This window comes from Athene noctua, chromosome 4 (assembly GCF_965140245.1).
Source record: "Athene noctua chromosome 4, bAthNoc1.hap1.1, whole genome shotgun sequence".
NCBI lineage: Eukaryota > Metazoa > Chordata > Aves > Strigiformes > Strigidae > Athene > Athene noctua.
The window spans coordinates 79,211,693-79,238,309 of record NC_134040.1 but is presented as its reverse complement, the minus strand read 5'-3'; the positions used below and the strand labels follow the sequence as shown (position 1 = coordinate 79,238,309).

The following is a 26,617-nucleotide window of genomic DNA, read 5'->3' as shown; positions in this document are numbered from 1 at the left end:
CCTCTACCAAAGTGTAGACTGGGGGACTGGTCCCATTTGTCTCATCGAAGTCTGTTCTTCCAAAGTAATTTGTTGATACAAATCTCTTCCCTACTGTGAATTATATGGGCTATTTCTCAGAAAAAGCTGTCAACACAGATTACTATAGATGACTTGTTTGATTTTTCTCTCCCCTTGTCCATAGGAAAGGATTGATTCCACTAACGTAAAGCTTTGGCATACAATAATCCTTCTGGAAAGCTGAGCACAACAGTGTTTCATTTGAGGCTGGTGGTAGCATGGCAGAATGGACAAGGTATTTACCAGTTTCAACCTCTAAGTAAAAAAATCTCTAGTGAAGAGCTGCTCAGCCCCCTGCCTGTCTTTGTGAAGCTGAGTATTTAAGCCACTTCTTTCTTGAAAAGTAATCTTATTTTTGTTAGCCCTATTTCCAGCACGGTGTTGATGAAGCATGGGAAATTTTCAGTGTAAAAGGAGTTATTTTTCTGCGTTCACCCCCCCACTAGCCTTGCTGCTTGCCACCAGCATGGGTAGTAACAGCCCTAACTGTGCTGTCCTAGCCAGCATGCTAAATACTAAAGCAGGTGAGCAGCTTCATCAGGGGAAATAGCCATTCACAGTGCCTCTATGCTTGGACACAGGTAGTCATTGCAGCATGGAGACCCAGTTTGGCCTAACAGCTTTCATATTAAAAAGTGCATCCTAAGACTGAATAATTTATCTTATAATGAGCTCAACATCCAGGGCCTCGTCCATGGAGAAGGGCCCCAGCCAGCCAGTAACAAACGTGGCCTCAAAATGCAGTCCTTGCCAAAAATCCTGCAAAGGTGGAAAAAGGAGGCAACCAGAGAGCCATGAATGCAGCTTGAGGCTCTACTGAGCACACAAACAAAATCTGCAGGGCAGAGACAGCCTCAACCAGTGCTTTTCTTCTGTTTGAAGGGATGGGAATGGGCTAATTTGGAGCTGGCAGTAGGTAACCAAAGAGAAGATGTAAGATGAATCTTATATAATGATCTGAAACTGTTCTGCATCCCCCTTCTAGTTCCCTGTGACAACCACAGATAGAAACAGACGCCTCCAAGTGACTTTTGAAAGGTTTCATATACCAGTGTGGTAAATAGAGCCAGTGCCAAAACTTCCCCAACTCTGACAAGGGGCATGAGGAGAAGCAATTGCTCATTGCTTATCCATCACTCTCCTGTCATCTGTTGTGTCTGGAGACTGCCGCCACGTGCAAACATCTGGGATGCATCACGGACTTTCTCCTGCTGGAGCGAGGAGATGGTTTTTTGGACACAAGCTAAGCTTGGAGGCGCTTTGCAGCCTTCACAAGGGAACAAACAGCAAGTTATTGCACGTAGGATAGGAACAGAGGGAAAGAAGGAATAAGGTTTTATTCAAAGATGAGAAAAGTGAAAGCCTTGAGGGTGAGCAAAACCTTCATGAGCAGAAACCTTCTGTGCACATGGGGAGGGGGAAGGCTGGTGGGCTGAGACAAGCAATTATGAATTGCATTTTAGGGGGCTGCTTGAGCAGAGGGGAATACCGCCAGGAACACTGAACACTCGCTGGTCTTGCAAGCTGTGCCTAGTTCCTACCTAAAGGGTGAAGGATAGCAAGTTGTTCTTCAGGCCAGGAGTTAATCAGGAGTAAGGGAGGGCCATTGCTCTTGGACAGCAGAGAGGAGGAGCACCTGTGGCAGTGCTGCCAGGCAGGCCCTGCTGGGATCCCTCTCCATTCCCTTCCCGCAGGGCTTCTTCTTCCAGGATCACACTCCGCCTGAAATGGGACACCTACCGGGAGCCAGCCCCAGGTGCCCTGAGCAGCTGAGCTCCGTCCCATCTCCTGGCTGGGCATGACTCAGGGACACCACATCCTTACAGCACAACCACAGACATGTGTTAGAATATTCCAGTATCAGTTGCTCTTTATTATAGGTCTGTATAAACCATGAAGGCAGGCGCATGTAGTTCCCCACCTCAGCTAGCTTTGGGGAGCCCAGGATCTTCAACCTCCATGTAATGCAAAGATTTTTTTCTTCTGTCTTGAGTTGAAAGCTTTTTTCTCAAACTGCTGGTCCCAACAGTGACTCCCCTGCTACTGAAGTACACCCTCACGTTTCTCTGCCCTCTTTGAGTTTTCCTCTTTGTTTTAGTGAAATGTCTCGGGTTTTTAAGCCCTGAGACTCTGATTCCCTCATTCTCCTTCTGGGACAAAGCATCCACCCTCTTTCTGTTCCCCTCAAATTGCAGAGACCCCAGTCTGGAAGAAATCTGGGCAGAAGCTGGTTGCCTGCTGACCTGCCAGTTCACAGAGACCCACAGCAGCATTGCACCACTGTCCACATTATCCATGGCACAAGGCAGCAGCCATGAGACACAATTCATGCACTACATGTCAGCATAGTCCAGAGATTATTTTCTTCTTTTTTGCCAAAACATAAACGCCAGCAGTCTTCCTTTTTAGCCTGACATGTGGGACTAACTCAGTCGCAATGTCTCCGTCTTGAGATTGAAGCAGGTGGTCGCAACTGGACCTAAGGATTCGTTAACCCTGCTTCTAATCAGTGTCAAAAAGGCAGCTTCCTCCTCAGCAACATCCTAAGCAGCTCATTTTTAGAGACAAACAGTTCTGAAATCACAGTGGTCTAAATATTTTAAGGTAATAGTCTTTTATTAGTTTCTGGTTCAAGGCAAGTCCAACTTGTCTCCAGGCAAACATTTTAAACACAGTGAAGCAGCTTTTCAAAACTGTTTGTCATTCTGTAAGGATTTAGTTTTCTCCTTTTTTTTTTTTTTTTTTCACTTCTGTCTTCAAAAATAAGTGGGTTTCTCATTTTGTCTTTTTCTGTACAAACTGTGATTTGGTGAAACTGTTATCTCCTGTCTAACAGCAAAACATGAGAAATACTGTCTCTCCATACTGGGTTTTAAGTAACAACAGGTGAAGGGTCTGCCTTCAAGGAGGAACAATAAATACACAATAAATACACTGACTGCCATAGGTCTGAGGACTCTTGAGTTTATTCATTGTGAATGAATAATAAATCTCCGGGGTCTGCTGGTGACTATTTACAAATAAAACTGTATGGTTGGAAGATAAAATTACTCTTTTCAGAAGTAAGTGGGGAAGAGAAGACAGGACGCTAGTACTGCCCGTGCTGCTGTGGAGGGCTCCCAGGGGCTGCCAGGCTCCCAGGTGCAGGAGTCAAGGGACAGCAGAGCAACAACAGAGCTGAGATTTTTGGGTTTCTTCTCCCACTGTGTGGGCTGTCTTGTGTCCTTCCCTTCCATGGGATAAGGCAGACAGCCTGGGCTCTGATGAGGGTCCCTCTGTGGGCTTTGTACCTACATTCCTCAGGCTAGGCAGCAGGGTGGCCTTGTGCACTTGCACCATGATGGCCAAAGTGGTCCCTGCCACTCTCCTCCTCATGGTGCCTCCCCTGACTGATGCTTCTGCCACAGACTTTGGCTGACAGTGAGACCTCTGCCTCAGCCCAAAGTTTCCTGTGAGGTTTCAGGCAAGGGGTCTTGACACTCCTTTAGAAGAGAAAAAAAATATACTGAATTGACTAGGGTTAAAAAAAAATATAAAAATAAATGGTTGCTCTGAGCAGCTGAGTTCTACTGAGCAGCTCTGCCAGGGCCGTGCCTTAGATGAAGGTTACAGCTGGCCTGGTTACAAGCATCTGAAAACCATCACCAGCTTGTGTCCAGCAGAAGCATGTTAAACTGCAGCAATAGGACTTCTCTGGCAGGTTCACTTTGGGCCCGAGCCAGAGGCAAGTGCTAAACTGGACCAAGAGCCTCTCCCCCATGGCCGCCCCATGCAGGGGGTGAGCAGCAGCATGGAGCTGGGGCTCTATGGCTCACCAGAGAGGGAGCCCAGAGCAGGGGTTCGGTTCAAGGAGACTGCGGTGGGCTGGGCAACTGGCTGCAAGGAGCAGCAGTGCGGAGGGAGGAGGGGAGGCCTCCCTGTGGAGGCAGGCACGGCATTCACCTGCCGTGGTTAGAAAGGCAAACGCCTTTCTCTGCTGTCCCCATCCCAGTCACTGCCCACAATCCTAAGGCACACCTAGCTCTGTGGTTTGCACTTCTGGGTCCTCAAGTTTGCAACCTTGATGGCTGCTCCTGGCAGTCACTGCCCTGTGGTTCGTGTGCAGTGGCGTGCCTGTGGCGGAGACCACGGCTACAGCTCATGGGACATGGTTTGCATTCAAATCCCTTCAGTGCACCAGCTGCCCTGCAGAATTAGTTGACTAGATCCTTATTTTCCAAAACCCCAGCTAATAAGCCCCAAAAGGGCCACGGTGCCGCGGCTGTGCTCCTGATGTGCATCCTTTGGTGCAGAGGTTTCATCAGCAAGGGGTGCAGCCTGCCTGCACCGAGACCGCTCTGCAATAGTAAATGCAGCACGGTGAGTGAGGGTGGGCAACCAGGAGAGCCCTTGCCAGAGCACAGTCCCACTCGGAGCTAAAGCGCCCACGCTGGTGTACCCCTCCACGTCTGCATGAGGAAAGCCTACACACATGGGAAAGGCTGCTGGCTCCTGCTTGTTTTCTCACTACTGAGTAGTGCAAAGTCCGAATGCACAGGAAGCTGCTGCTTTTGCAGCTTCCTACCAGACTGACCCTCTTTGGCACTTACTAGACAACCAGTCCAATTTTACCAGTGACAAGCAGAGGGACAAGAGGAGAGAGATGCATAGAAGTCAAAACAAAAGGCTCCACCATTCCCTAAGAAAGCAAGCAAGCAAACAGGGTAACTAACTGTTTTAGTGTATACATAGACATGCTGGTAGATTTACTTACTGTGTTTACTTACTTTCAAATAGCTGGCAGCATAGGGTTAGGTTTTCTGTGCTTATTAGGATGAGAGATAAGAAAAAAGATGTAAAAAAAAAAGTACTTGGGATTTCCTGTTCCCAGTCCTCATTCATCACTCCTCTGACAGTTGGGCTAAAAATACTTTGTTAAACATAAGGACCTGAAGGCCTAGAAGGAAATTGCTTGCAAATGCAAGTTTAGCCATCTCAACACAAAACCACTGGCAGCTATTGAAGTCCCAGCATCTTTGACTCTGCTACAAAACTCTTCTCCCTTCACGTACCAGCTACAGTGAATGGCGGTGTCAGGGCAGCGGGCTCCCTCCTTGCAGTTTAGGAAAGGCTAGTAAGATGAGGCCATTTTCCTTGTAGTCAGTTCTGAGAAGCACGGCTGGATATTCTTATAATTGCTTTTCTAAGCATTTACCTTGGGCCTTGCTTGGTGCCCTGAGGAAGTCAAACATGACCTGTTGTTCTAGCACTATTCAGGGTTTTGGGTCTCCTCTTTGAGCCCTCAAAGCACAGAGATGCTAGGCAGAAACGCACATAATCAAAAAAAGGAGCTGCAGTCAAAAGAAGGAAGAGAACAGAAGGAACTAAAAGCAGGGGCATATTTATACCCCTAAACTTTTTTAAAATCACAAACCTGGAACAGCATGGCTGGAAGTGCTGACAGGAGCACCTATCCTGAAGCAGCCGACCACCTTTTCTTCTCTGAGGTCTTTCTGATGAGTGGACAGAGGGAAAAAGTAATGGAGAAGTGGGGAAAAACCACTACAGGATTAGGATAACATTTTGAGAGGGGAGGGTGAGAAAAGGGGCAGAGGATATCTCATGTCAAGTAATGCATGGAAAAAAAGCCCAACCTGGAGGAGAATAAAAGGTCAAAAAGGAGCAGAAGAGGAGGGGATTCTGAGAGCTAGAAAAAAAGATGAAACGGAAGGAGATTATAGAAAATAAGTTGAGAGGAAAAAACCAGACTCTAAAGAAACAGTTGAGAGGCTGATGGAGGGGAATTCCAGAGAGAAGGAGAACTTTCAAAAATGTTGTCTTACAGATTTAAGATATCTGTAGACAGAGGTACAGAAATCCATGGTTTTCACTCAGTGCTCTCAGCAGAAAGGCACGATCCAACAGCAAGAGAATAGTTCTTCAGCCAAGTACTGGCCCTAGACATTTAAAGTATGTTATAGGCCAGTTTCACTAAAAAGTTGTCACTTGCTTATGATCTTCAGTTTACCTGTTAGCAGAATAAGTATAAAGAGAATTCAAGGCAGGTTTCTAAGCAGGTTTTGAAGTGCAAGGTGTGATGGGTTTGGACAACAGTAGTTTCTTTCTAGATAATGATCAGCCTAATCCTATGGCCTAAAATATGAGCCCACCATCAGGACAGAAGCAGAAACAAAGCTCTCTGTGAGGGGGAAACAGTGCTGGCAAACTTCTCCAGCAATACTGAAAAAGCCTTGAAAAGCTGATACTGACCACCACCCACAACTGGGTTTGCCGGTGCAAGGCACTAGGTCAGTGCTGGCATAAAGCCCTAACCAAACCCTGCCTGGCTTTGGCTCTTTTTCCCTCTATAAATCAGAATTCACAATTTCTAGGAGATGGATTACAAAGTGAGAAGATGGATGAAGGGGAACCAGGAAACATATAGCATGGCAGTAGCATGTGCTACTAACAGGTGACAAGCCAAGGTGCTTATGACAGCACCTACTTCCAATAGACACTGCTTTGGTTTTTATCTTGTGAATACTCATAGCCAACCTTGGCAAACAGCAGTTCTCAAAGCAAAACTCTGGCAAAGCTTCTGGAGCCTAAACCTCTTCAAAACCTTCTTCCAGGTGGTGGGAGAGGGCAAGAAAATGGCACCTGCATGTTATACTGTCCACTTAGACCCTTCCAATCAGCTGCTGTCACAGTATGGAAAAAAACCCGCAAGTATTTTTGAGAATGTGAAAAAACCCTCCTTGCTAGAGCCCTTTCTCTTGGGTGTGTGCACCAGGTCCTCCCTTGGCTTGTGAGGATGGAGAGGAAAAAAGGGACCCGACACCTGTTGCTCTTGGCATCAGGATGCCCTAATGGACTTCTCATTTCCTGGAGCTCGGGTGCATCTCAGCTGGGCGCTCACACTTTCAGTAGGGATCACACTGCCCCTTGCACCCATCACCTTCACGTCCAGTCCAAACCAGGATGTTTCAAAATCAGTGAATTTTCTCCCCTTGTGCTCTTACTAGAATGGCTCAGAGACCTTTTATGAAGCCTACACGAACACAGCAAGTTGTTACGACCCTTGTTTTTCGAAGATTTCTTGTTTGTTGTGCAAGGTTTCCTAAGTGAGGGAGAGAAACATTGTGTTAAATGGAAATGTAAGTATTTTCTCTAAAAACCACTGATAGGTGCAAAGAATCCACTTAAAACATATAACCAAATGTTATTTAATATCTTAAAAAGTAACACAATCCAAAATGGATATTTCACACAACACTACATAAACAACATGAACACAATATTACCATATGGAGGGACTTTCAAATATAGACTTACAAAAATCCCTGTCCTTTTTTTTCCTTTAAATTATTATACTAAGCATGACAAGTAATCATCATTTACAATATGGTACACCGACACAATAAAAACCATGTTACAAATGTGCTGTTATAAATCAGTAACGTTAGGGAAGACATTTCATGAACTGCAATTATTTCATATGAAATACTATACAATATAAACAGAACATCCATCTTGGATGACCTTTACAGCAACCAGAGACCAAGTAATTTTTAAATTTTTTTTTTCAGTGCAAACACATTTATACAAGGCAGTCTTGGCTGCAAAACTCCCTTCTAACATACAGTAAGTCCCACTTGCATTTATTAATTCATTTAAACCTAATGCAACAGCCACATTCAGTCACTCACAGAAAATTACCTGCAGAATTGTGATCCCTTTAAACTTAAGTCTCCTCCACCTATAAAAGTAACATCTGTGCCAATTACTCCAAGGGCCCTTTCATACTTCTGGGTGGGTATCCTTTGGGCGGCTCTAACTGCTACACCACACAAGGGCAGAGTACCGCACGGAAATCACCCTTCCGAGGTGGGGAACGCGTGGTGGCTGTCGCAGGCATCCCGGCTGTGCGTTTCACCAGGGATTCAACCCAGGCTGCCCCTCCAGAGCCAGGTGCGTGCGCGTGGCCTTCTGCTCCTTCTCTGCGTTTAGTGTCTCGGGGCGGGGGGAAGAACACGGAAACCCTCAGCTCAGAACTGAGCTTCAATGGAGTTAACGACCCATTCCCATCTCCATCGGATCCACGGGAGATCAGGGGAGTTACGCCAGATTTACACCCGCATAACTGAAACCAACGTTTAGAGCGCTGCTATAAAAGAAGCGTGATAGTCCCATTTTCTTCTAGCACCAGCGTGGCTTTCGGTGGGTCCACTGCATGCTTCTCATGCAGTAATGATGCACTTTACTTATGCTGGGGGGAACATTTTAGAGATATACCTTTTTTTTTTTAAAAGAATTTCGTAAAAAATAGAACTTTTCTCTCTAATACTGTACAGTTTTCTTCAGAAGAGCAAAGAGAATTGTAAACTGTGGGCATGACACCAGATTAGGAGTGCTATTTGCTTTCTCATCACAACCATTTGAGCAATTATGTTGGGAAAAGCTCTGCAAAATGTATTTGAAAAACAAATTTTTAATTAAAATAACTGTTTCTAAAACTACTGCTAGCAGTACTTATATGACTGAAAACTTGGGTTGGTTTTCGCACTGCTAATCCAAGAGGCTCTGCAGGACCACAAAGTAGTTTCTCTCTTATTTAAACAAACTGAATGCATCAAAAGAGTAACTTCAGAGTATAAACATGGCACACTTTGGTTAGCTATTAAACTTATTCCAGTAACTTTAAGAAAGCAACTGGTTAATCAATTAGTCTGCAGACTCTTACCCTTCATTTTTTCCAATGGGCCTGGACATGAAGCAGGATCAGTGAACTCTGCCTACCTCACAGGCTCGCGAGGCTTAGCGGGTACCGCGTCAAGTGCTTCAAGGCCCTCAGGCAAAAAGGCGTGATTTAAGTGCAAAGTATTATCCATGTTTATGATGGGCCCTGAATACCGGTTTGCTTGTTCTCTTTTCTAAAAATGACTACTGCTGGCAAGCACCTATGCCATGGTTTTCATTAAAATACTTGTTTTCCAATACATTTTACTTTTTCAAGTTGAGGGAACGTTGTTTCGCATATAACGGACATCTTACAGTGGTGCAAGGAGTCAAACGGCTAATGATTTCTTATCATTTTTAACTGAAATACTTAAAATGGCAAAATTAGCTCAACTGATGATTGTATATCAATTTGCATCAGGATAGTGATAACTAGGTTTGCTGAAAGAGCTGCTCATAAATCAGGATTGGTATATAAATGTGATCTGCTTCAGTTCAACGGCCACTTTCTTCCTTTTGTTTTTGGAAGAATCTTTCTTTCTTCCCTCTTGAAAGGTGGCTTGTTGCAGCTGGCTACTTTTCAAATGCCAGCTTCATTTTTCTTGGAATCTCGCCCATGTTCTTTGAACAATAGGCATATACCTTGAATAGGGACCCTAATACTGCTCCCAGTAAAGTCAATTAAAGGCTGTTGGTAATTTCTATAGGAGCAAGTGTTTCAGATGCACACAATCTGGAGAACAGAGTGTGTATCATTAAAGGAAGAGCTGTTTTAACACCCTTGCCAGTTCAGAGAAACCACGACCTGAAATGTTGACAAAGATGGAGGCAGAATAGGGCCCAAAGTATTTGAAGGCTGCCAAGAAAATACCCAGAGTGTCTTCTGTTAAACCCCAAACTGTCAATCATATTTCACAGACTGTAGATGTTCCTAATTTGCTAAATTACAAATACATTTTCAAGTTCTACCAGGCAGAAATTTTAGCAGTAACTGGGGAGAAGATGGAAGGCTTCAGCCTCCCTTTCACTTTTATCCCAATTATGCAGCCTTGTCAAAGTCTTTAAGTGACTCATCTGAAAGCCAGATTTTTTAATATTGTAGAAGGAAATTGTGGCAATGGAAACATGATGACTTCATATGCAAGCATTGACACACAAGAGAACGCCATGACCTAATGCTTCAAAGTTTTTAACCTTGCTTTGTACAATACACTTTTCATGTTGCTGCATTTCATCAAATTCATGGAGGTAGTTATATGTGTAAAAAAAATTACCATAAAAGTAACATGTTGTATTATAATAATACATATTAAGTGTGCAAAATGCCGACAGATTTGTGTTGACCCTTTACAGTTGAACACAACACAGATTCAACCTAATCTAACTCTGTAAACCTTAAATTGATACATTAGAAGAATGATAGATAAGCAACCATGTAATACAAGGCTATGATTTCATCAAAGGATTAGGGTGACATAAAGCACTCAAGCTCCACTCTTGTGGTTTTGTTACCAGAACCTCAAGATGGAATTTCCTTATATTCCATTGTTGATTTTTAAAAGAAAAAAAAAATAAATTCAAGATTAGAACGTTTCTATTTGAAACTTCTGTTTACATTCCATATTCCAAGAGTCACATTAATATTGGTACAGTGCCATGTCAACATTAATATGACATTTAGGTTGTCTGCTGGTCTCTGGGAACTTCAGGAAATAACATACTATACAGTTTATAGGTATGTACTATCATATTTTGTTGGAATTATGTCTTCTGTACAACCAGCTGCCTGCATAAATTCTGATTTGTTTGACAAACAAGTATTTCCCCCAAAGGTGAAATTTGTTTTTGCTGTTCACATTTTAATACTGCCGTTAGTACTTCAGATCATCACTGTAAATTTTATCGTTTCGACATTTTTATTTACTGAATTGATACATACTACTGATGTCAGAGCTCATCTCAGAAACAAAATCACAGTCAGCCACTGCATAGTATATGACAATTCCCCACAAAAACTCTGACTCTACAGTTTGCATGGAATAAGTACGGCTGGAGTTACATACTGAATAATAAGATGCATCATGCAAAGCATTATATGGTAATTAGAACACATCTTGGAAGGTATGATAAGGCAGAAGGCTAAAGGCCAAGTGACTTTGATAACCAACCAAAAGCACAATAATTTCCTTTATGTGCACTGAAAGGTCTTATTGCTCCTATGAAATGGAAATTATACACTGAAACCAAGGAAAACAGACCTGTGCATTGACTGGCTGTTCTTGACAGAACTGGAAACCGACTGTGTCCAGAGTTAAGAGAGCTGTTTTGTAAGTAGATTAATTATATCCAACTGTGTAACATAAGGCTGAATCTTCAGTAAAGACTTCTGATGACAATAGAGAACATGAGTGAAGCTCAAATGACTTTGTGTACGAGCAATACATGTCACCAGAACCTGACGAACATACTGGGTTTTAGTATGTACAGTTGGGTTTCTTGTCTGTGTACTACAAGAGCTAGACAATGTAAATGTCCCTTTTCTATGCAACAATTTGGGCTGTTGAACATTTCAATATCTCTGTTATTCTTCCACCAATTCATCTGTTCGGGGGGGGGGGGGGGGGGGGGGAAGAAAAAAAAAGTTAAATTTGGAGTCAGTTTGTTGTGCTACCAGGCTGCATGAGTAACAGAGCAGAATGTGGCCCTATACCTAAAAATTACTCTTGGAGTTTAACTATCCTTAGAAGTTACTCTGCAGTAATTAGCACAGTACTAATTACTTTGGAGTAACAGTTTAGGGGAAAGCAATTAGGATATACCATACCTACAGAATTCAGATTTCTACTGCCAACCATGTGGACACGTTTAGTTTCTAGAAACTAGACATGTCCATAAAATGCTAAATTGCAAATAACATCCACTGAATAAAAAGGCCAGAAGTTTATAATTCTCTAAATTTTGTTCTCTGATAATCACTACAATGTATGCTATTTTTAATAGCCTAATTTAGGCACTCTATTTAATAAGCTACGTAAAATAGATTTATGTCCTTCCACTAGAAAGAAATCAATTCTTCAGGCCATACTTGTCATTTATATCATAAAGAATAATTTTGTTCCAAGAAATTAGTTATCCTGATTCCTATATTAATGGCAAGTTGCAATACCAGAAGTGACACCAGAATTAGATTATCTTTTTTAAATACTTGATTTATACTGAAGACATTTGTTATATTTTGTGTCACTCCATGCTCTGGCTCCATGACAGTTATAACTTTCCCTTCCCTCCCCACTCCCCCCCTCTACGCAAAGGCTCACCTCCTCATTTGTGACTATGGAAGGTCAAGTAGCAAGTCTCAGTAAGTAAACATCTCTCATACTTTTGAAACACAAAAGGAGAAGCCACCTCCCTTCCCACCCTCCATACTTAGAAAAAAATAAACCAAAACAAACCCCAACCTCTTTTTACTCGCTTAAATGGGTATTTGCAAAACTGTGTCACAAAAAAGCACAGTGAAAATGACTGATTAGTATTAATAATTCACAGATAGAGCTGAGGTCATCACTTATCATGTTTGGCATTGTTTTTCCTCATGGTGATCCTGGCTGGTTACTTTCAGCAGTGGCTCAGTTTTTGAAGTAAAAACGATCAACTCTGCAGCAGAGTTTTGCCTCTGACCAGGGGCATCACACATCTGTGGCATTTTTTAAAATGAAGTTGGCAACTGCATGGACATTGAAAATGCAGATTACACTTACAGTGTCTAGACTTTCATATATGTGCTCAGTTACAATAAGTGAAGCAAAAAGTGTACATATTATCCCTACTGCTATTCTGTCGCTACAGAGCCGCAAATGTGAAAAGCAATACCTTGAAATAAAGATTTCTTTGTTGCCCCTAGTCTACATAGCAGCACAGTTTAAGTAAACACTAAAACTGTGGTTGAGATGCTTTTTAATTTTTTCCCCAAAGATGTAAACATCAGTCCCAGTGTCGTAAACTTTGCTGTATAGGATGAGACAGACGATCCGAGGCAGGATGACTATCAGACACTAGTGACAGAAGCTTGCAGGCAGTTAGCAGGTTTCTGCAGTTTCTCAGCTTCACCGGCCGGCGGGTCTGCAGTGGCTCGGAAGTTGAACGTTGGGCCTGCGCCACCATGTGCAGGGCTCAGAGCAGGGTTCTGACGTCTGTTGCTTTCAACAATACTTGAAGTATTGGATGCCAGGCTCTCACGAGTACTAGAATGGAAAAGAAATATATATACACACTCACATATGACATGCCTATGTATCTATCAACCAGACAGGAAAGGAGAATAGAGTGTTTTATAACAGGCTTCCTGTGCTTGTATGTAATGTCACATCGATGAACCATCTAATTTTGACGGTATACACATGTTCCTCCAAAACAGATTCCAGAGGTACTCAGCAGCCACCATACTGTAACACAGGTATAGCACTAAGCAGAGCTGAAGCTGTCACACAAACTGTAAACTGAACCGGTATCAAGCGTCTGGATTTTTCACTCAAGGAAACAGCTTCCATCTTGCACGTGGAACATACTAATTTTATTTCCTGACTGGTGCTTTTTTGCACAAAGTAACTCCATCAAATCAGCTCTGCTGACTAGAATAGTAACCATGTAACACAGCTTCCTCTGTTATCTCTCCTCTTCTACCTGTGCCTTTGTACACAAAATATTAACTCAAAATGCTACTTTACATTAAACCCACAATGCTTCTAAACACAGTGCTTCAATTCAGCTTTGCAGCTGAGACAACTGCAACTTTCAAGACGCTGAGTAATCTTAACTGCCTGGTCTGTGATCACACCCTGAACAACTAGTGCTGCTATTGTATTCATAAAATGGACAACATTCCTTTAGTTCTAATGTATTGTTTATCCATGGCAGTGACAGGACACCAAGAACTTGTAAAGACTAAGCCTTTTAATGACACATCTAAATACAAACACAGATGAGCCTGTGTTTTAGTCTACAGCTTTTAAAAAACTCAGCCAAAATACGCTAAGGCTACTCTGAACTACTATTACTCATTTTGTTCTCTTTCCGCTCTTAATAATTTTTGATTTCCAAATAATGTGTTCATGTGCAGACAGAGGTTTGGGTTTTCAAATAGCCATGTGGCCCCTGGTTATGTACCCTTCACCTACATTCCTACTTCTTTGCAAAATGACATCACCACTGGCTATGGAGATGTTTACAGAGGACATCTAGAGGACTGAATGGGTTTGTTGAATAAGAGCTAGAAACAAAAATACTAATGACAGAGTTGCATAGTCGGTTTAAAGCCAACCTAAATTTACCTGCTACTGAAAGGGGCAGCTCTTGCCTGCCTTGTGTGGACCTGACCCTGCCACATGTTCCTGCTGCTTCCCTGATGCTGAGCCTTGCAGCCAGCCACATCAGGGACCGCTCTCAGTTAAATACTAGCCCTAAGAAAAAAAAAAAAAAAAAAAAAGATTAGTGCTAGCATCAGGGGAAGAGTAGGAATATAGAGTTTTCGATGTGGCAGGGGAGAACTGTGTCAGTGCGTGGCATGGGAAGGAAGAAACACTGTTTAGTTGTAGGGCAGATTTAAATCATCTTAAACTGACTGAATCTGAAAAATCAACGTTGTTAGGAAACTTGCATAAATCTTTTAAATTGATTGAAATAGTACTGATCATCATCTGCCAATTATCACCTTATTGTCAGTAGTTCCTAATAGCTATGATGGGTGAGGCACACAGTAAGAGCTGCAATGAAGGATGGTGCACTTCTGTTGTTCATTTTTTGATCCCTCTCCCTCTGCTTTTTAATGAAAATAGATGCAACCTTTGTTTTCCAGATATTATTCGGTAATTGTATCATTCTTTATGGGATCACCAATTCCAGATCTTCAAACATTTTCAGCTCTGATATTACAAACTGACCATTACAACATGTATACACAAAGACTAGTGAGAATTTTCCATGCAGAGTAATGCCAAAATTAGCTCTTCTTCTAGGTGACAAAAGAACAGCAGTATTATATAAGCTATAAAAATAAAGGAATAAAATTAATATTGACAGCTAACATTTACTATATACAATTTGCATAAAAGCAATGAACAAAATACTGTGACACTGCTTTCCCAATGGTGATGTGTTCACAAATTTCGTACACAAATTACTTTTGAAGTCAAATGACCACTGCAAATCTCTAACCACATCCTATGGGGTTTTTTTAAATGCCCCTTTTTCAATTTTCCACACTTTAAAAATATACTTTTTGTTTCACAGTGTGGAATTGGTAATCTTGATTCCCCAAGCAACACTGCACACTTCAATTGAAATGAAAAGATACCACCACACCTCATGAAGTCGAGAGTTACAACCTCAGTGGAGGCTAGAAGAGTATACCTGAGGAACATCACTACATGCACATCTTGTTCTAATACTCTTCCCTAGGCATCTGCTAACGGACACTGACAGATCTAGGTGAATCTTACCAGATGGATGCTGGATGTTTTTCTCTGTATTTTCTGGAAAAGGGCTGTGGAGTACATTTTTTGTTATAAGGCAGGAAAGTAATAACAGCGTGGTAATTAAGCCAAAGGGCTAAATTCATCCTCAGCTCAATTTATTTTTATAGATTTATACCAAAACTCAGCAAAATCATCCAATTTAATCATCTTGAAGCAAAACTCATTAAAAAGCCTTTGAAATATCCAGACTATACACTGGTCCTGGTATTACAAAACAAATACACGTAAAAACTTTATGGAATGTTGACTACTTTTTTTTTTTTTTTTTTAAAGCTTACTTTATGTGGCCTTGCCAAAAAAAAAAAAAAAAAAAAAAAGACATTTGTTATTAAGTTTTTTTTTAAAAAAAGGGATGTGTGGAATACAATCATTATTAAAAGCTGCTTATCTGTTTCCCTTTTGATCTAAACAAAGTGGTATAGCAGCACTAAATCCAGTATGCTCGCCATATTCTCTTTTCTTGCTAGCTAAGTTTAAGATTAACATCAACCGCAATTTTAGCTTTTGTGTAAATAATTAGGGAAGGAAAGTCTGCCTTTGCATTAACCAGAAACACAAGCTTGATATACAGCTAGCAAAATAGTAGTCTTAAGAACCAATTTTTATCCAGTTGACATCCTATCCCGGAGGTGAAATGCACTCTGCGAGGTGAGACAGTCTGAGCAAGAAGCAACCACCACCCTATATTCCCCCACAAAAACTGTCTGCAAGTCTAGCACTTCAACTAAAAGAGATTACATTTAACAAAGAACAGTGCAAATAGCCTCATACAACAATTGTATGTGAGAAGGATGCCAAGCGTCTGCAGACTGCAGAACAATCAACAACAGGATCAAATTCAAAACCTTAAGTTTCTTTTTTAAGCTGGACTCAGTGTAAGTGGTACAATTTACTCAGATTATTTTTCAAATTTTTTACTCAGAAAAATTACACATATGTTAAAAGCCTGCTCTAGTTTAGTAATCACTGCATGCTCCAACAGGCCCAATAATTGCTGCCTTGTCATTAACATCAAGTGGGAGTAGCCATCAAATCCAAAGGAATTTATTCCAGAGAGACATAACTTTAACTGAAAATGAAATTTAGTCCTGTGTAGAAGCAGGAAATCCTTCACATGCCTTTCTGAGAGCCTTTGCTATAGATTTAAAAAAAAATGTAATTCTAAGGAATAAGAACACCTTTTACAGGGGAAAAAAAATGACAAACCAACACAAACCCCCAAAACCCCCATTTTCTTTCACCTAATACAAATCGAGTCTTGGAGGTTTTATTTTTAAACACAGGCGATAAATAATTTAAGCTCAAGGAAGACACTATAAGAGAACTACTACTGTAAATGATTTCTGTGTTCTTAGAGTCACTGTTCCGAACTCTGATGGGTTGCTATCCAGGGCAAACAAAACCAGCCAAGGTCCATTCCAGAAGGGACCTAGGACTGTCAAAGGTTAGAGAGAGAAGGGAGAAGGCTGAGTGAAGGATTCTTAACCTGGAAATGAGTCTCTGAAATCTCCAGGTCAGGAAACACACCAGCAACTCTCTCATCCCTATGCCTGCAAGACTCCTAGCACACTGAGACTTCCATGATGTCCGAGACCCCTGGAATGGAAATGACTAACCAGCACCACCACACGCAAACTTTTCCCAAGTGTATTAGGCAAGGCACCTCTCTCTCTGCTGATGCAGTGCTGGGTCACCTCTGAAGTTCAAACATCCTGAGCACTTTCAGCCTTGTGGGGGGCGTGGCTGTTCCAGTCTCACCAGTTTGGAATGGTGACAGATACACTTCAAAAATTTTTGAAGAAAACAAACAAAAAAGCCCAACCCCCAAAAAAATCACTTCTGTTTGCTTGTATGTTTTTTCAACTGAGCCAAGGATTATTCCACCTAATCAAGTCTAGTCTTCCAATTAGTCTTGTTAATGGTATCTTAGAGGGAAAGGGAAGGGGGGGAGGAAGTATGCAGAAGCTCATCTCTTCTATTCTAAATGCAAACACAAGTTTAATACAGAAAAAAAAAAGGATACAGGGAGGTTTTCAGCAAACAGAAAATGAACTAATACAGAGTCAATGCTGCACGTGGTCATTGATTGCTTACGGTATGTTGGGAAACCCACACATATGAATAGCTGATTCCAGAGCTGTGGAAAATAGTCTGAAAACATGTGAAATTGTTTAGTACGGCCCTAGGTCCTGTCACCAATATCACACACACACACACATTACTATAAATGGAACTTTCTAGTCTGTAAAGCTGCAATGAATGTGACAGTCCTACCGTGGAGAGTTGAACCCGCTGTCCACAGTAATGCTGCTGCTGTCCATGCTGTCCAGGCGGGCTGAGTGGGTGGCTCTCTGGTTGTTGCTATTTTCTGTTTCCTTCGGGGTGAGAAGAGTAAGATTCTTCTCAAATTTTCGCTGCAGATCTCTCTCCTTTTCTCTCTCTAGGAGCCATTGCATTGTACCAACATCATCCCTGTTCTTTTCTTCCTCAGCATTTTTGTTGGTTCCTTCCTCTGAGTCGTCGTCATCAGATACATTGTAGTAGTCGAAGGAGGCCTCCTGGTTCCCAGTTGTCTCTTGCTGTCTCTGTGAAGCGGGAGTGACTTGTGTGACTGAGGTTACTATCGCTTGTTCAAGTTTCTCACATCTGACTGGCAACGTGTCAGGGGGGGTCTTTTGATGGGGCTTTAGCAGAGGTGTGCTAGACTTATGGTAACTATTCACAGAAAGAGTGTTGTGCAGGGGTTTAAAGAGTGTATCCTTGCTAAATATTTCTTTCCTTTTATCTAGGCTGCTTGACTCAGCGCTATGGTGTTGAACCAGCCGCCCGTTTGCAATCACTTCTGGAGGTTGGCCAGCAACTGCTGAACCACTGTTTGGGCCCTTTGGGGACTCCTCTTTGTGCACCCCAGGCTCCCTAGCAATATGTTGAGTCTGTCTTTCTGCAGGAGTCATTTTTTTGAGCCCATCTGTCCCTGTCAGCGTATCATGATCCTCTTTATTCTTTCCCAGAGGTGATGGAGCGGTAAGCACAGTCTCACTGGATGTGTTGCACTGAAAATAGTCATCAACTGCAGATTTTGTTGTGCAGGAGTTGAGCTCGCTATATGATGGCAAATTCTCTGTAGGCTTGCTTTGTTCCAATAGGCTACAAGAACTGGGGGTTTCTATGCTGCCACTAGCAATTTCAGGGATGCAAGTCTCTTTGTAGCCTGCAGATGAAATCAGAGCCCTTTGATGACTGAGCGACTGAGATGGCCTTAAAGTACTATCATCAATGTAAGTTTGGCTAGTTGTTTGGTCATCTGGGCTACAGCCTTCACCTATATCTTCAGGTGTGCCTAAAGTAGCTGAGCCCAGAGGTCCCTTGGAGTTATCCATGGACCTAGACCTTTCTTTAGCCTTACTGGACCGCTCATTCCTCGATCTTCTATCCTGTGTATGGCTGTGGCTCCGATGGACCTTGGAGTGGGAGCTTCCCCTGGAAGGTTCAGGGAAAGGCATTTCAGTTCTTCTTTTGGCCAGCTCACCAGACACGTCCCACTCTGGTGTCATGGGAAAGTGAGATTCAATCATGTTAGGATTGCTGTGCATTATAAAATTATCTCCCTTGTGTTCTATTATAAAACAGCCTTCCCGTGGGGATCGAGTCAAGGGATCATAGAACTCATACTCCCTTTCAGCAGGTATATCCAAATGAGAGCCATCTGATGGGTCTCCTTTGGACACCCGAGTCTTGCTGTGTGACCTCGATTTCCCATGAGACTTTCTGTGATTCCTGCTCTTTTTACTTCGTCCACTGTGGTGAGCTGAAGATCCTGCTTTGCTTCGTTGAGCTTTTTCTTCTTCAAGTTTCTTCATTAGTGCAGTGTGCCTCATCACATTTTCCACAGTCAAGTCTGGGTTAATGCGCCTGATGATCTCCATTTCTACCTCTCTAGGTATAGTGGTAGGGGTGTCCTCGTCCCTTAGCGGCCACTCCTCTGGAGGAAACTGGGCAGAGAAATTTGCCAACTGTTTTGTCTTGTCCTTCTTAAAACTTAATCGGAATAATTTGAGTCCAAATTTCTTCGACTGCTTTTCTACATCCTTAGGCTTTGTGAGTGTCTCTGCTTTGTAAGAAAAATTGACAGTACTTTTACTTTTCTCAGTAGGTGGGACCTGACATAACGAAGGAGGACAGTATGAGTCTTTACAGTCTTTTGCTGATTTCCTCTGCAGAGTAGATGCATGCATGCTGTGCATGTCTTCTCTGCAACAATGGCAGGAATCGCAGTGGTTTTTGGGTAGTGTTCGGTCCCTGACGCATCCCGAGGTGGAGGGAGTTATAGTTCCTTGTTGTGGAGAGGTACATTGAGACCTGTCAGGTATCCTCTCATCCAAATGGTACCATTTACTGTTAGTTCTTATGAGAGATGGTGTTATGAAGTAAGTCTGTGGGGTTACAATGAAATAACCATCCGGAGTTGGGTATATTTTCCTCTCCCGCACAAGCATATTCAAGGTATGTCGAAGGATTTCTGGACTGGGTGTTGGAACTCCTAGAAACGACAGTAAAAACATATCAGGGAGTGCATAAAAATCATGCAGGACTTTCTGGCTCCCCACTCCCCAACAAAAAGCTGTTTTTTCCAATGTGCAAACCGGTCTATGCTGAACAACCAACTTCAGTGAAGCATTCTGTTAAGCGTTCTCTTGTCTGTGTCTTGTTTGTGTTTCCACTTATCTCCTACACTTCAGACACATCAAATATTAATTAAATAGAAAGGAGGCCATTAATGGAGTATTTAAAAAAAAAAAAAAAAAAGAGAGAGAACTTCTAGTCATTTCCATTGCACAGGTGACCTTAAGCTACAAGATGGAATCACTGGAAATCAAAGGGTATCAGGGGAAACGTTTAGCTTTTATTCTTCTTCCAACTAAATATTTATATCCCAGTTCACCAGAACTATTTATTATAATGCCCAGTTATGTATAAAACAGTGGTTATTTGTATGCCTAAGTTGTTTTTTGACGGAAGAGTACTACAGAGAAAAAAAACAACTCATACTCCGCAACTGCCCCCTTATCACAAACTTGATTGAACTGACTTGCTCTCCCATTAAAACATGTTTCAACTATATCAGCTGCTCCAAAAACAACACGCTTTGAATAACACAGTACATCTTACCCAAACAGACTTTTCCACTATGCTGGAAGTTATAGATTTGGCTCCTAAAAATTTGCTTCTCAGAGTTCCTTGCCCTTCGTGTGAAATGTGAGGGACACTGCTTAAGTGCATGTATCACATACCAAGAGAGGGACAAATATAAAGGGACAACAACCTGCACCAATGCTACATTAGCCACATGGTAGACTTGGCATTGTGAGCCTAGTCCTTTCCACTACTCCTGCCGGCTTCAGTGGTGCAGGACCAACTCTTCAATACTTTATTGTATAATAACCAAGTTAGCATGCTGTGCACAGGAAAAAGTTCCATCAAGAGCTAAGGAAAAAGGTGGTTTATAGTTCACAAGCTACTTAAAAAAACCCTGTTTATGCTGAATAAGAAATAAAAATCCTTCAAAATTTTCAGTGGAAAAAGCTACCTTCAATCAATACATTCTGTTGAACTAAAACGCATTTTAATTTTAATTTAATGCTGTGTACTGACCTGGTTTACATTTTTAGAATGTAAAACCATCCAAAAGTTTGGATGGTCTATTTTAAACGAAAGCTACTATTATTTACTCTGGTTCTTAGTTTTATTTTCAACAAAACTGATTTAGAAAAAAAATAGAATTAGATAGTGACTTAGGTTGAAAGGGACCTCATGAAGTCATCTGGTCAACACCCCTACTCATAGCCAGGCCAACTTAGATGAAGTTGGTCAGAACCTTATCAAGTCAAACTCTTGACTATCTTCAAGAACAAAAATTCCACGGCATCATGCATTCAAAAACATTTCAACAAAGTATATGCTTTTACAAAAAATACTTCATGGAAAAATCTCAACCAGGTGTACCTGCCACAAACACAGTATCTTCAGTAGCACAATAGTCTCTGGTCACCAGCTCTTCTCCCACATGTCAAAGGCTGGGGCCTGCAAGCTCACCGATCTCCTTGTCTTAGCAAACATGAGGATGACAGCAAGGGCTCTGGCACTATGACCAAAACTCCATCAAAAGATTAGCAACAAGAAACAGAGAAGTTGTACTAATTCCTTAACTCACCCTCTTCCTTGCTACTGGGTTGCAGGCAACATAGTAAGTATTCTTATGTCTGGCTTTGAATGTTGTTTGAATTTAGAGACATGACCATACTGCTCACATCCAGTAATATCTGTAACTAAAAATCTTACAATGGAAACAGCAAAGTGTTAGGAGTAACATGGACACATGAGTGAAAACAGTTACAACAGAGAAGGTTCCACGGAGAATTACATGGGGGCAGTAAATATATTTCATGCACAGTCCACAGAGCTGAAAGATTGGGGCCAATCCAGACGCAAGAAGTAAAAGAGATAAAGAAAGGATATAATTTGAGAGAATAACTGAAAATTTGAAATAATATGCAAATGAAATGGAGAATCAGGAATGTGCATTTTCTCCCTCAAATGTGGGTGTCCACAATTTATGTGACAATTCTGTTGAGAGCAACAAAGATGCCCAGAATTGCTGGATGAGCAAACATGCCAGAAATAGCAACAGATGGGAAAAACTGAAAACCAGAGAGCTGGAGCACAAAAAGGCTACCCTTCCCTAGCCCAGAGTCTCTCTGGACTGAAGTAAACATGTCAAGCTTCCTCTGGATTGTGAGGCAGTGGCAACTGGAGAGCAGGCTGCCTTCCACATGAGCTTTCAGTAAAGCATGGGAAGATGAAAAGAGATTTCAATTTCCATAACAACCAGCAGTCATCATCTAACCTCTTCTTTCCCGCAGTAGAGCTGCTGTGTCTGCTTCGGTAACAACACCCCTTTTACGTTATGCCTTGCATCACCACAAGAAGTAGATGACCCCAAACTCAAGCTCACATACTTCTCCATCCTGTGCTGCAGGGTCCAATCCCGGTCCAACTGAGATGCACTTGCTGTGCAGCAACCAAACTCTCTGCCTCTACAGAAACAACCTGACTGATCCATTGTATCTTTCAAGAGCTTACATGTAAATACGTCAACACGTACCTACCTTTGTCCGCAAGAACTTGGTTCTTCATCCTTACTTTACTTAAAGACTTTTCTTAACATACTGTTTCAAGAACATGGGAACAAAAATAAAGGAGAGGAAAACATTCTCCTGGGAGTTCACAGAAAACTTTGGGAAAGAGATTGAAACAGGTCTGCTGATGTTTTACATTAAACTTTAGGCAAAAATGCATTGCAAATACATGGTAAAAATAATGATATGTATTTTTTCACCCAGTAAACCATAATGACTACAATGTTGTGTAAATGAGTCTCCAAACCCTGCATGCACAGTAGTTACATTAATTAAGTTCTGTGAATAAAGAATGTGCAGATAAACAGCAATAAAAAAAAAAAAAATTAGTGTGCCTGGGCAGTCAATGATGCTGTAAAGTTAATTGTGTCAGCCTTCTCCCTGGAGTTGGAGACTATTCCTTTTATCACTCCCAGCATACAGTACATCCCTGTGGTTCACTAAGCCAGCAGTGGCAATGGCAGATTCAGACCTCTGGAGCACAGCATGCCAGCTAATGCTAGCTGTGGGTTTTGATCAGATCTCTTTCAGGTACTTAGAAAAGCAGAAACAGACCCAAACTTGAATTAGGCTTTCCTGCATGGTAGACAGAAGCAGTGACACTACTCTGGCTCCCATTGTTGCTATTTTAAATACAGACTTCCTGGCTTTCTCAAGACTTTTCCCTTTACAACAACCTGTCTGCATCATGTCTGTACCTAACCTACCCCACTGCATTCAGAAGTCTCCTTATGGTCTCCCTTCCTCCATTAAATAGGAACAAGAGGAAAAAAAACAGTAGTTTAGAGACTCTAGCATTTAAAATATTGCATGACAGCAGTGGTGTTATTTAAGATTATGTAGTGGTTTAATAATTCAAAAGCAGAAACTGTCTGGACACTGAATCATCAGACATGTACATTTTCTGCATCTCAAGAGAGTCTACTATGCCATCCACTGAGCTTCCAGACAGAAGATTATGTCTTGTTTGCTGCTCACAAAGACGACTGACCTAGAGTGAACTCAGTTAATGTAAGACACTTATTTTAAGTGCTACATATACATTTCACATATTTAAAGAGTGAACAGTTATAAAGGTGAACATCAGAGGAATTTGCCAGCTTTCAGAAAACTGTTCACTTCAAAAGCAACCTAGTCCAATACACACATATTTCCTACACTGAAATTCTGAACACCTTAAAATGATTTTAATAAGTATGTGGGCAAACGGGGGGGGGGGGGGCAGAAGAAAAATGTCCTCACTAAAGGCAGCATAGACTAAGGCTTGATGTTTTCTTCAGCCAGGTTCATACAGATAAGAAGGTCTGGCTGCCATACACAGGAACAGAGGTTATATTCTTAGCTCCTTATACTGGATTTCAAAGATTTACATTTAATGTACAGGATTTAAACCACAGTCAATAAATTATAAAATAGTGCTGTACAAACATCTCATTGTTTAAGTTAGAATAATGGGAGCACGTGCAGCAGGAGCCCTCTTGCTTTTTTAAAAGCCTGACAAATAACAAAAGCCACAAATACGATGTGCATTATCATTAGAAACTTTTTCAATAAAATAAATTCATGAAAAATACATCTGAAGTAGTATTTAAATGGTGTTAAATCTGCTAAAATGATTTTCTCCTGAGCTGATGCTAAGGCTTAACAAGGGATAAAAGAAATACTCTGATTGGCTCATGAAATACTAGTTAAGGATGTGGAGTGGTTGCTATGTGATGTTATAAATAATTAGCATACCTTATTTCAGATAGAGCCATGGCCCAGATTTATGCCTGCACAATGGCTCAGCAAACTAGAGGGCTAGACTGCAAGTGTAAGACCCTGCACTGAGGAAAGAGGTTTATTATTCTTAGGCAGTTTGAGAATAGCATCTGGGGTCTTAGGAAATTTACACACGCCATGAAACGCAGTGAAGCATCTGTTCATTAAAAAACAAACAACACAGGCAGACAAGTGCTGCTACAATGAAAATGCTCTCCTCTCTCTCAGAGCATCAGTACCTAATTTGGAAAAATAAACCATCACAATATGGGAGGACATCAGATATTTTAAAATAGCCACAGTGAATACAAGGGCTCAAAAAGTCATGTCTGATTTATGAGAGACTTTGGGCAGACAAGTGAAAAATATCATTCAGCACAAGAATAGGTTCTGTTTTATTGGAAAGGACAACATATTTTTATAAACCTCATATACCGGGAGAACATGTATGTTTGCTATGTTAAACATGTCATGGCTGTGAGAGAAAGGCATTTCTCTAGAGAGGGGGAAAAACTGGACAACAAAGGGCAAGTTATTTATTTTTTCCAAATAATTTTCTTTATATTTTGGGAATTGAAGTAGATAAAACAAGGCTCTCCTTTTTTTAAATCTCAGACTTCAGAAATGCACATGTTTGTGGTCAGTAGAAAAAAAAGAGGCAGCAAGAGACTGTACTAACTTGCCTCAGGCTTCTGAGCAGAGTCTACACAATAATCCAGCCTGTTGAATTATTTTTGACGTATGGTTCTGTCCAGGAAGAACAGCACAAGACACCAAGTCAACTGATAATCACACTCTCAGAAAACCCAAGGGATGCCACCAATAAATTATCATTTCCACCATGCAATAATGTTCATATTAAAATATTGATAAATAATTGGAAAAATACTTGCTATCTATGGAACTCTTCTAGTACATAGCTATATAGAAAAGATGACTTTGGACAAAAATCATCAAAATGAATTAAACTAGAATTATAATTGTGAACTTTGCTTTTTTTGCTTTCTATCCCTTACAGCTTTTACCACCATCGTCTACAAAACCAGCCAAGCATACCAAAAAATACCCTTGAAAAAGAAAAACAAAACCACAAATTGGAACAGAAAGCCAGTATTTAGAAACTATACTTGCAGTAATTTTTTCCAAAGTGCAAATATTAAATGTCAGACAGAATTGTTTATTCTGAACACAGTTCTCAATCCAGAATTATATTTTAAAATATCTCAGAACTTAGTACCAGCTATAGCAAAAGCCATGTAATCTTCAAGGTTTTAAGTAACTCTTGCTCTGAAACATAAGCAAAAAAATTCTAAACATCAAAACATAGCTATGCTTAGGCTGCCTAGATGAGGCAGATGCATCAGTAGTTTTCCTACTGAAGCATGTTTAATTAGCTGCTTTTTACAGCTATAAAAGAGGGACAATAGAGTATCTTGTTCAGAGAATTGTAAACTCAGGCACAAAACAGTTAAACAACTTGCCCAGGATCATACAAAGCACAAGTGAAAAAGTTGTGCTCTCCTGAGCAGTAAACCTCTGCGCCACACTTTTAGATGTCTCTACAAGATGCATTTTGAATGATTCACCAACTCTAGATACAGACTGCCAGTAGGGAAGTAGCATATTCAAGAGTACATTCTTAATATAGGTTTCCTTTTTTGATGTTACAGTATCTTTAATCCAAGACATTTTCATTTTACCATTTAATAAATACTATCAAATGCAGACAAGAGTATCTTCTGAACAGTACACCAACATTTATGAACACAGCATGTGTATCTATGGCTCTCCAAACCTTTTAGTCATGGAGTTATCAAGTTTAAAAACAAAAAAAAAAAAAACCCAAACATTTAAATATTTTTTTCAACCAAGGGCAGTACAGAAGCAAAATCCAGAACTGCGTTCAAGAAGGTTCTGAAAACCCCTGGAAACCAGGCTGACAACCTCCTTTCAGTTTAAATATAACTTCTCCCTGAAGCAGGCACATCACTGCCATTGGACTGTTACTTGCATCAGGCCACATCAGTTTTAAGATCGTGTCCTAGGTGGAGGAAGACAATGCAGCATGTAGAAAACCTGCTCTTTAAGAGACAATGCTCTACACAGATACAGACTTCCATGAAGTTACCTCTATGGATACTGGACAATGACACCTGAAATGGTTGAATGATGTCAACAGAGCTCTTATGAGTTAGCTTACAACTGGCTTGAAAGCCACATGGTGGACTAAGTCTGTTCTGACTATGATGCATGCTTTGTTCTCTATAACTACTGAAAAAGTCCTAAACTCTTTAGACTATGATGATAAGGAAGGTTATTTTGTGAGAAAATAACAAGCAAGCTTATTCCGAT

At 41.2% G+C, this 26,617-nt stretch overlaps 1 protein-coding gene across 4 annotated transcripts in view; it reads right to left on the bottom strand.

Moving 5' to 3' along the window:
- Positions 1–7,236: 7,236 nt before the first annotated feature.
- STOX2 (storkhead box 2) overlaps positions 7,237–26,617 on the bottom strand; it is a 150,406-nt gene continuing 131,025 nt past the window's right edge. For all 4 annotated transcript variants that reach the window (XM_074905806.1, XM_074905807.1, XM_074905809.1 and 1 more), the window contains exons 3-4: positions 17,583–19,848; positions 7,237–13,019 (exon numbers count right to left, since the gene is read on the bottom strand). In XM_074905806.1, the coding sequence (XP_074761907.1) occupies positions 12,824–13,019; positions 17,583–19,848 (2,462 nt within the window). In that variant the 3' untranslated portion in view covers positions 7,237–12,823. The remainder of the gene's footprint in view (positions 13,020–17,582; positions 19,849–26,617) is intronic.